At 37.3% G+C, this 11,638-nt stretch overlaps 1 protein-coding gene across 1 annotated transcript; it reads left to right on the forward strand.

The window, feature by feature from the left end:
* Window positions 1–1,135: 1,135 nt before the first annotated feature.
* Window positions 1,136–5,199, forward strand: LOC144962098 (uncharacterized). The gene is made up of 2 exons (XM_078895060.1): window positions 1,136–1,632; window positions 3,354–5,199. The coding sequence occupies exons 1-2, from the start codon at window positions 1,221–1,223 to the stop codon at window positions 4,685–4,687; spliced, it is 1,746 nt and encodes a 581-aa protein (XP_078751186.1). The 5' UTR covers window positions 1,136–1,220; the 3' UTR covers window positions 4,688–5,199.
* The last annotated feature ends 6,439 nt before the right edge of the window (window positions 5,200–11,638 follow it).

Raw genomic sequence — 11,638 nt, forward strand, 5'->3', positions numbered from 1 at the left:
GTGCTGATTTTTGTAGTCAAATGTACACATAGGCGTCAATTAAAAAAGCAACGAACTTTGATGGAGACTACGATGGCTATAATTCGTGAGTCAAATATTTCATTTTTAATAGGAACTGATAAGTATAATGTTTGATGTGTATATGTATAAACAAGTCTTCAAGAAGAAATATCGAATAATTTTGTTGCCCCCGTGCAGCTCTGCAGAGTTACTATTTTGGGAGATGACATTTTTCCCCTTATAAATCATCTCTCTGTTATGTATTAATATATATATATATATATATATATATATATATATATATATATATATATATATATATATATATATATATATATATATATGAAGAGTTTTTTTCCAAAATGCGACATACGCCATTTTCAGGGATTGAGAGAAGCGGCTCAGATTCACTTCATGGGTGATAAAGCTTTGCCCTTTCAAAAATATTTCCGTCCAAATCGCGACATAACTTTAATTAAACGTGTATTTAATTCTACTTTTTTTCCAAAACGAGATATAGGACTGCAATGTTTTATTCCAAAATGAGACATAACCAGAGCCAATCAAAGACCGTGAATGGTGTTAATATTGACCAGTCGTAATTCGTTATGTTTTTGGCCCGGAACTGGTATCTTATACTTCAAATGACACCTTTTCTTAATTATTTCTAAACGCGTAAACACAAATCTCTTCACATCGGAAAACTTTGCTATTAAAACTCGCACCCTGAACTAGCCCTGCCTCCCTCAGATATTCACTCAAATTCAGCCCTCGACAAGTATCCTCGTAAGTTTTCTGGGAATCTCCTGCAAAACTCATGTATATTTGCGTCATGGTCGCCTGTTAACTTTCACTCCACTTAGTAGTCAGTAGGTAAAAAATTACCCCTATAGGAAATTTAGTATAATTCAAAAAAAAAAAAAAAAAAGACAAGAAAACACGCAAGCCACCAGGATATGATAGTAAATTGTCTATCAAAAGTGAGTAGTTTTCTTAGTGGGGGTGGGAGTCAACAGACTTTGGCATTTTTTTGAGTGTTTTGGCATTTTTTGAGTCTTCCCCTGGCATTTTGTTGAAAAATAATCTGGCAACCCTGTATCATGGATGCGCCCATTGGCGTAGACTGTAGATAACCATTCACTCGTTCAACTTGTACCGCTAACACCATTAACATACATTTTTAACCGCTCCTAACTTCGACTATTCAATTTTGAGAGACAATGGAAGTTTTTGATAACATAAACGAAACTGCACAGCGGACAGACCGAGGGAGGAAAAGGAAAGAAACAGCTAGGGCATACAAGACAGTAGGCTCAGTAGGCAAGATGAGACGGGCCAATGGAGGCTACATTCCGACTGTTTCTTGCAACCACGTTTCAACTCCTTTGTGTTGTGCAGATCAGCTGAAGCCAGAGTCACTCGTCCAAATGTTCGAGACATTTTGCTCCCAGAGCAGCCATGCTGACCAAAACAGCATGTTGATATCCTTGATGGACGTGTCAGCTCCTTCAAGGGCCAGGATCGATGAAACAGAGAGGAAAAGAGGCCGTGATGTTACCATCAAATACAATGTGGTCACCTCAACAAGCGGGAGATTGCCTGTATGCAAAGCATCCTTCATGTCCATCCTCAGTAAGTTGTCATTTCCTTTTTTATTATAATATTATCGAATTGCAAAGGCTCTCTCATTCAGTTATCTTACTTTGACTTTGATCCGTATCCAACATCAAACACTCTAACTCAACTCTAACCTATTTTTCTTTGTTCTCACTCAACTTGGATCTAGTGCCCACTCTTTCTTCTGTTCCACTGTTTTAATTATTCTTTTTGCTGATTTATTGCCTAGTGCATCACTATTTATGTTATGATAATGATTACGCTATTTTCGTATTGATCACTTAGACTTAGTCTTAGTTAAAGTGAAAGTAGAAAGAAAATTAAATAGAGCTTAGGACATGGTAACGTCTTCATTATTTATAATGAACATAGAGTAAAGCCATGTAATGTAGGAAGGTGAGTACTAAGTCCTGCCATCGAGATGAGTGCATTGTTTATAGATAGTATGCAGATGACGTCACTCGGGCCTTTGTTATTGTTTTTGCCATCCGCGTTTGTGAGTTGTTCTCACTAAACTGTATTAACCAGACTATAAAAGTTCATGGTTACACAGAGTTTGTGTGTTGGTCCGTTATACTTCCGGATGGCAATGTTGTGAACTCCTTGGCCAAGCGCATTCTATCTATAAAATACCATAAAAATCATTTCATGGTATGGGGGGGGGGGGGGGGGGGTATACTTTTTTATTGCTGTTGTGAGTGGACATTCACACCACGTGGCATGAATGAATATTTATTTTTATATCTCACCTTGTGTAGTTTGGACCACTGATATGAAGAAGAATCATGTTCATAATAGTAATAGTAGTAGATAAAGATTTTGTTAACAAAAATGAAGTGCTAATAGTAATAGTCTTAATGTTTTCATGATGCTACAGTTTTCAAGGTAATAACTGGTAACAAATTTAGGATTACTTGTTAAAAATTTGTTACAAATTGCGGACAAAAATTAAACAGCACGTTTTGCTAATAAATTAAAGAAATGATGTCGAGGAGAGACAACCAGAAATAAAATCGTGGAGCGACGATCAGAGACCGCAACACTATGCAGAAAGCGATGGAAACTACAGTCGTATTGTGACTAACGTTGAGATTGTAGTCAGAATGAAATAAGCGCTCACAGCTCTATGATTAAAGAGCATTGACAAAGCTATTAAAAAAGCTTTTGAGAGGTCATTGTGAAGTCAAAAATTGTTTATTTTTCTAAAAGTCGCCATTTTTTTTCATAATAAAGTATAAAGATAGACACACATTTAAGGAAGGTAGCATGTGTGCCATATTGCATGAAGATTTGAGGGGACACAATAGCTTATCCTTAACTTAATTAAAATTCCCTTCACAATTGGCATACAGCTTAAGGAGGCTGCTTGGGGGGGGGGGGGGTGTCTTTACAGTAAATGAGTACCTAATTTAATTTTCACTTAAGTTTCTGCAGCCCCGTGGCGCAATCCATCATCTCATAGTTCATTGGTTTACTACCTATCTGTGGTTTTAGTCGTTTGTTATTGTCTTTTTTTTTATTGTTTACTTTTTTTTGTTCTCACAAGCTAGATTTTAAAAATGCTTTTTCTGTTTTGAATTTTGATTTTATTATTCGTGTCTAAGGAAAAGTTGTGGGGGATTGAAGCTTGTGTGTGTAGGCATCTATAACATTATAATTTCTCTTGCTTGATACTTTCTTCATATACCCCTTTATCTCAATGTAACATCTTTCCTCTATTTTTTATATCCTTACAGATGTCAAGAAGGATCGTCTCAGTCGTCTTGCAAATAATTTCCTTAAGGAAGGCGCACCGAGAAAAGAGCGTCGCGGTGGCAGCAGACAAACCCCAGAGATGGTTGAGTTTAAAGAGTCAATCGTTTCTCATATTGAAACATTCACGTGCAGAGCCAGCCATTATGCACGTCGTGGAGCTCCTGGACGGAAGTATCTACCCAGTGACATGAATGTTGCCAAGATGCGCCAACTCTTTAATGAGCAGAATCATCGACAGGCTTCCTATGCCTTATATTATTCAATATTTTTGCATCGATTCAATCTGGCTTTTGGGCACCCGGCCAAGGATATATGCAGTGATTGTCTGCGATTCCGGATTCAGTTGCGCCAAGATTTACCTGAAGCACAAAAGCAAGCAAAGGCAGTCGCTTTTTTGCTTCATAGGCGACGTGCCAGGAAATTTTATGACTTAATGGACAACGTTGACGATTCATTAACACTATGTTTTGATGTAATGGAGAACCTTGTTCTCCCTAAAACTTCGATTGGACAGGCGTATTATTCACGTCAGCTATATATGTATGTTTTTGCTGTCGTGCGTCATGAAGGACGAGGACAGTCTGTTCCATTAAGGAATGTTTTCCTTTATACGTGGATGGAGACACAGAATAAAAAAGACTCAAATGTCATTGCATCCGCAGTTGAGCATGCTTTAACTGGTTTCGGTGAAAGCTTTCAGGGCAGGAAAGTCAGATTATTTTCTGACTCGTGTTTTGGACAAAACAAAAATTTCAGTATGGTGTCGATGCTGCACTCATTCAGGAAACGACATATTCCAAATAGTTCTGTTCAATATTTTTTTCCAATTCGTGGCCACAGTTATCTGCCAGCTGACAGGGTATTCGGACGTATTGAGCAGGACATCAGGAAAAAAGCTCTTATTTTGCTGCCATCCGAATACATTGACATCTTAAAAAGACATGGCACTGTTTTTCAGTATGGAAAGGATTGGTTTGTGAAGGACTATAAAAAAGAAGTGGCGTCGTTTTTAAAGACTCAAAAGGGCTTCAGAGTGAGTGATGCCAGGGTGTTACAATTTAACAATGATAAAGTTGGCTTTAAGTCAGTGTATGAGGGACCATTTTGTGAACATTCGATTCTGAAGAAGGGGAAGCGTTGGGTTGACTTTGTCCCTGAGGTGATTGGAGATATTTCTTGTGTGAAAGAAGAAAAGAAGACGGACGTTTGCAATTTATTGGACAGTCTTGGTGTCAGTAATGATGTCAGGGCACAGTATGATAGTTGGCTCCTATCAACTTCTGTTACAGAGGATCCAGAATCTGATGAAGATTAGATTTACTGTGTTTATATAATTTTTTATTCCCTTTTCCATATCCATTGTTTTTATGAGTCTTATGCTTTGTGTCCTGTATGGTGTTTTTTTTAATGGCTGTTTACACCAGACCATTTAATTATTCAATCAGTTTTGGTTGGCTTAAGTTTTCCTTTGGGTATTTTTGTCATATTTCATACATTTAATGCCTACCTGTCTGACTACATACTTAAATCTTGTGATTATGTCCCTCTCTGTGGATTGACAGGTCTTTTTTTTTAATGGATTGCTATTCGACACCCGAAACTCAGGTGTATCTTTTCACCAGGTTATTCGACACCCAAAGTCTCACATGCGCATGTTGAGAGTTAGCTATCCTCAACAACACGTGAATTTATCAGCACGAAAATTTTGGGTTTTGAATTACGTTCCCTTTTTTTAATTGCTGTTGACACCAGGCTATTCTTTTAAATTTAATTAATCCATCAGTTTTGTTTTCTAGAGTTTTTTTTTTGTTTTTTTTTTTTTTTTGGGGGGGGGGGGGGGGTATTTAGCATAGTATTTTTTTTTCAATCAGTTTTTATTCCCTAAAGTTTCGCATCTTTCATAAATTGTCTATTTACTGTTGGACTTAGAATTCATACATTTTTTTGTTGCTTATTTAACTTTAAGCTGAGCTTTTGATACACCCCAGTTTTAATTCAGCTTACTGGCAATGGAACTGCTTTTCTCCTTATTTGCATGAAGGCAGGGATTTTTTGGCTCTTTTCTATTTTAAAAAGTGGTTTGGATGTGTAGTCATGTTTTCTGCTTAACATTTTTTTTTTATGGGTGGGGGGGGGGGGGGGGGATGTTCAGGGGTTTTGTTTGAGAAGTCCCGTATTTTTTGCAAGTACCACACGTTTGATATTGTATCATTTTTAATTTTCAGTAGGATTATTTTTTTTACTTTTTCCCCATCATGTAGTTGATGTGGACTTTGACATGTTTTTTATCTGTTTCAAATGTTTTGATGTCATTAAATTTATAAAATATATTTTTGAGTTATTTTTGTTTTCTTTTCATGCACATTGTCTTGTGACTGCATTATGCAATAGAGAATGCTTATGCTGAAGAGGAAACTTACATTGGTGTTCTCATTTATACCCTTCTGTATCTTAATATTAAGAGGAGTGTAAGTGGATTTACTGTTAGTGTATGTTGTATTTTCAGCTTAATCAACTTCCTTTGCATTTAATTGACTGCTGGCTATATTACTTTGGTAGACTCCCAACAGAGTTATAACCAGGAGTCTATAGAAAAGTGCCAGAAGACAATAGAGAATAAAAAATTTTTTTTTTCGCGGCGGTGGTGGGGTTTGAACCTGCGACCTTATTGGTACGACAACTCCGCCTGGAGTTATTCTCTATTGTCTTCTGGCACTTTTCTACTCACTTCATATCTTGTTGTTACCAACATAAGTGCCTGCTCCACTCACTTTTCTGAATTAAAAATTCACCCCATACACCGGAGCATACTCAATGTCTCAATCGTTTCTATGTTATATGTTTGTGATGAGAATATTGGCTATTAAGCTTAACTGCTGGTCAAAATTACTTTGCGATGGTGGCGAACGAATCGGCGATCTCAAGAAGTGGGTGAGAGAGGGATCTAGAAATGACTTTGGGTTTGAAACGAATATTTTTGTGTTCGTGGATAGCTCACACGGTAGAGCCACGCTCTCACCTGCCAGGCGGAGTTGTCGTACCAATAAGGTCGCAGGTTCAAACCCCACCACCGCCGCGAAAAAAAAAAAAAAAAAAAAAAATTTTTTTTTATTCTCTATTGTCTTCTGGTACTTTTCTACTCACTTCATATCTTGTTGTTACCAACATAAGTGCCTGCTCCACTCACTTTTCTGAATTAAAAATTCAACCAGGAGTCTGGGCTTTTGTGAGGCCTTGCACAGGTTTCGTCTTTCTATTTCTAGTAAATTGTGTTACTATTCACCTACTTTTTCCCCTGGCGCTTATGACCTAAAGAGCCAGTACCCATTAAACATTCATAACCTAACAAGTACCCTGGTGCTTATGACTGAAGGGGTAGGAAGCATTGCAACTGTTAGGATATGACTGCTGTTTCCATCGCTTTCTGTGAGAGTGACTGCGATGCGACTTGAGCTTCTCCAGAAACTCAAGTCGCATCGCAGTTACTGATCTCTTGATGGAACCGACAGTCATATCCTGACAACAGTCGTACGTTAGGTCGACTTGAAATTGGCCCTCACAGTTCACAGTTTGTGGGTTAAATTTCCTAGAGCAATATGGAACAATTAACTACAATACGTATGTTTATGATTGGTCTTGGGTTAATTTTCATCCAGTGACTGTACTTAAACTGGTTATCGAAACTAGTCTGCGGGAGTTGGTTGGGTGCTACTGGTAGGCCCTCCTTTTCTCCCTGATCTATCACTACCATCTTGCTGTTCTGTGCTATATCAGACGATTTTGTGGCATTTCTTGGCTCTTGATAGGACTTTTGTTGAATATTACAAAGCCCTGGCGCTTATAGGACTTAAGAGTGTTGCAAGCGCTGTTAAACATTCCAAAACAAAAACAATTTCCTCCTCTTCTTGTAGAGGGAACTTAACAGCATAAATTGCTTGCTATCATTTAGCCAGGACTCTAGTCTATGGTAGAGTACAAATTGCTGGATTAGATCCATCTAACCATTTGCTGACTCCAGACTGACAAGGGTCCAGAAAAAAAACCTATGCTATGCTGTGTCAAACCAGGATGACCAATTTAGCCCTGACAAGTAATTTATATTTTGTCGCTATCTTTTGCCAATAAGCAATTTTTTGTTGCCCCATATTTCCTATGGCTGCTTTACCACTGTCATGAGAGTAGATTTTATCTAATGATCAAATAGCTTAGCTTGCATTCTTTGGTTAGAGAAGAAACTTCTGTGTCTGCCCCAAGGCATCAAGAATACTGAGAGTTGCCATTAGTGTGTAGGCTTATAGCACATACTTTGCTTGGGTGTAAATCTGTATTTCTGTCTTACTTACACCAACATCTTGAGAGTGACTACATCCATTTTGATCAAAATTGGATATGTCTCACTTTGGCACAAATCTGTTGGGTGGATATGTCTCATTTTGGAGAAAAAGTGAAATTATAAATCATAACAAAGTACATTTTAAAAAAAGATAGATTTAAAAAAAAAATTATGTTCTGATGTTGAGCAAGAGGATAACTGTTTCAATTAATCAAATTATGTAATCTGCGTTGTCTACTGGTCAAAAATTTAAATGTCAAATATCTCAAAACAGGAATTTGACTTATGTCTCACTTTGGAAACAAACTCTTCATATATATATATATATATATATATATATATATAATGTTATTTTGATTGTATAATGTAAGCATTTGAGTGTATTCCTCTTAGTTGGATTTTGTACTTGTGTCCGGATGAGACTTATATGTGATCTCAAACTACGCACATTGGTGGTGTGCTCTTGGAATCTACATCTGATCCCTATTTGTTCCCAGTTCCACTGTGTCTTACTTTTTCTTGGGTGCTTTGATTGTAATTCTAGAACTTTTTACTATCCCATTTTCTTCCTTTTTACTGGCGCTGACATGACTTAAATGTGTTGCAAACGCCGTAAAACCCTTAAAAACAAAAACAAACATCTCTCTGTTATACACTGCATTATGTTTTCTTTACATTGTATATGATTTGTAAAACATTTGAGTGTATTCCTCTTAGTAGAGACCTGTGCTTGTGTCTGGACGAGACTTTTAGTGATCTCAAACTAAGTACTTTGATAGAGTGCTCTTGGAATCGACACCTGTTTCTTATTTTAACCAATTCCGCTTTGTCTTACCTTTTCTTGTTCCCATAGTGGGCAGGGAAGTACTTTCAGTGTCTTCTATCCCCCTTATATCTGTTTTTCAACATGCCTTCTGTCTTTGTCTTAGAATGAGATTACTTGGTTTTGTCCTGGCACTGGCCTGAACCCTAACCGGGAGGGATACAGTCAAATGCATAATTATTGTTTTGGGAGAGGGTGTTTTTTTCCTTGTAAATCATCGCTCTGTTATGTATTATTATATTTGTTATTTAGAATGTATAATGTAAGCATTTGAGTGTGTTCTTCTTTGTTGGATTTTGTGCATGTGTCTGGATGAGACTTATAGGTGATCTCAAACTAAGTACATTGGTGGTATGCTCTTGGAATCTAAATCTGATCCCTATTTGTTCCCAGTTCCCATATGTCTTAATTTTTCTTGGATGCTTTAAATGTAATTGTAATTCTAGAACTTTTTACTATTCCATTTTCTTCCTTTTTACTGGCGTTGATATAACCTAAACGTGTTGCAAGCGCCGTAAAGCCTTTAAAAACAAACAAAACAAACCGTTTCTTGGGTGCTTTGATTGTAATTCTAGAACTTTTTACTATCCCATTTTCTTCCTTTTTTCTGGCGCTAATATGACCTTGATATGTTGCAAGCGCCGTAAAATCCTTAAAAACAAAACAAAAACATTTGTCTTGGAATGAGAATATTTGGTTTTGTCCTGACTCTGGCCGGATACCCTGACTTGGAGGGAAACAGTCAAATGTATGGTTGTAAATCATCTCTCTGTTATACACTGTATTATTTTTCCTTTTACATAAATACATATGAATGATTCGTAAACAGTTGAGTGTGTTCCTCTTGGCGGGGACCTGGGCTTGTGTCTGGATGAGACATTTAGTGATCTCAAACTAAGTACACTGATAGTGTGCTCTTGGAATCTACATCTGTTCCCTATTTGAACCAATGATGATGATGATGATGATGATGCTCAGCAGACGTCGTGTGATTTTGTCAAGGCACGACTACCATTGTGTAAAATCGAGCTGTGGCGGGATTAATCCTACAATCAGGGACCATCATAGTTTTAGTTATCTATCATTGTTGTTCTGAATCTGAATCTGAATGTTACTTGAAGTCGACTCAATTCTGAGTAGGACCAAGATTTTGGTTCCCCGGCCATATTGGTCGATTTTGGCTAGGGAGACCAAGATTTTGGCTCCCCGGCGTGAAACAGTATTTTATGGAACCGGTTTTCTACTTCTATTATTACATATCTATTATGTCTTTTATATTCCATTCTTTTCTAGAAAATTCCCTTCTCTCACTGCCCTTATCATTTCTTTCACACCCTTGGGACTCACAAACCAACGCCACGCTAATGCTTCACACTCCAACCATCGTTGAGTACAGACGATACAATTTATATTTCATTTTATTCGTTTTCAACCTTTGTTCATTGTCATGCTGACTAAGGAATTGTGACCAAACGTCCATTGTCTGTATTATTCCAATCCTAAGCCTCTCCATAAACACTCTTTCGTTAGTACTTTCAAGATCGCAGCTTCAGGTAGCCCCCGCCGCTCTCTAATTTTTGGTGTCTGGATTTGAATTCTAAGTGATCTCAAACTAATTACATTGGTGGCATGCTCTCGGAATCTACATCTGTTCCTTATTTGAACCAATGCCCCCTTGTCTTAGTTTTTCTTGGGAGCTTTAATTGTAGTTCTAGAATGCTATGACTATCCCATTTTCTTCCTTTTTACTGGCGCTGACATGACCCAAATGTGTTGCAAGTGCAAAAACAAAAACAAAACAAAAAAACACTGCTGATTATACGAACATTTTTTAAAATGAGCTTTTATATAGTGCAATATCCACTAAATGTGCTCAAAGCGTTTTACACCTGTCCCCTGGCCAACAGCAACAATTAACATTTAGGACGGGACATGAAGCCTGTTAGGTGATGCCACCATTTTTTCGGACAGAGACAACGTTGTTAACGGCCAGGTACTCATTTTGCACCCGAGTACGATGAGAGAATGTGAATAAAAACAGCCTTCTCCAGTGACTCAATTATTCGCCGAGCGAGGCTCAAATCCAGGACCTTCCGATCCGAAAGCGAGTGTCATACCACGAGACAACATAGCCGCACTAAAAAATGTAAATAAGCATTCCAATCCAATATTTGTCCAGTCTAAATAAATTTGCAGGTGATTTAATTAAGTGGAAAATCAGATTTATTATAATGAAACCGAAGGTCGCATCTGTTTTGTTTTGTTTTATTTTTGTCAGTTTAAACTTGACTAAATTCAAATTTGAGTTTGCTCCATTTTTATTTGAAAATTTCAAAGAAACGAATTAGGGAGCAGGCACTGTTGTAAGATAACGATCTGAGAAGGTGTGTATAAAATAGTATCAGATAAATCAGAGAAAAAATACAAGAAGAAAGATCAACCTGCCTCGAATGGGGATCGAATCTCAAATCTTCTGATTACCGATTAGACGTGTTACCAGTATACCGCAGAGTTTACCTGATAAACGGGACGATTTGATACCTACATTCTTCATATGGGTACACATATCTGATGTGAACACTCGCTGCATCACAAAACATGTACTTTGACCACAAGAGGACGGGTTTGGTTCCATGTTTATTAGGAAATATCAGTGATACATACACTTTTTCAGATCTTACACCTGCGATTTACTTTCATTGCTTAATAATTGTAGGAAATGCTTTATTAACAATGACACACGACGAGAAAGTTTCCTGGTCCCAATTGATCAGCATGTCTTTTAAGTTATTGTTTTTTTTTATATTAACTTCAATCAATTGAAAGAAAAAGTGCACCAAAGCGATTTCCCTTTCTTTGTCATGTACAATAGCAGCTGGTCTGAAATCATCTCCCAAAGTGACACCGCCAACAAGATCTCAGAAAAAGTTCTACACTCAGATGGTTACAAATAAGCGACATAACTATGAACAAATATAATCGATAATTCACAAGCGAAAAATACGTTTTTATGTTTGTTTTTAAGGGTTTTGCGCCGCTTGCAACACATTAAGGTCATATCAGCGCCAGTAAAAAGGAAAACGATTGGGATAGTAAGAAGTACCCAAGAA

Source organism: Berghia stephanieae, unplaced genomic scaffold (assembly GCF_034508935.2).
Source record: "Berghia stephanieae isolate SIO BIC M18660-M18661 unplaced genomic scaffold, UCSD_Bste_1.3 scaffold599, whole genome shotgun sequence".
In the NCBI taxonomy this organism is placed as follows: Eukaryota; Metazoa; Mollusca; class Gastropoda; order Nudibranchia; family Aeolidiidae; genus Berghia; species Berghia stephanieae.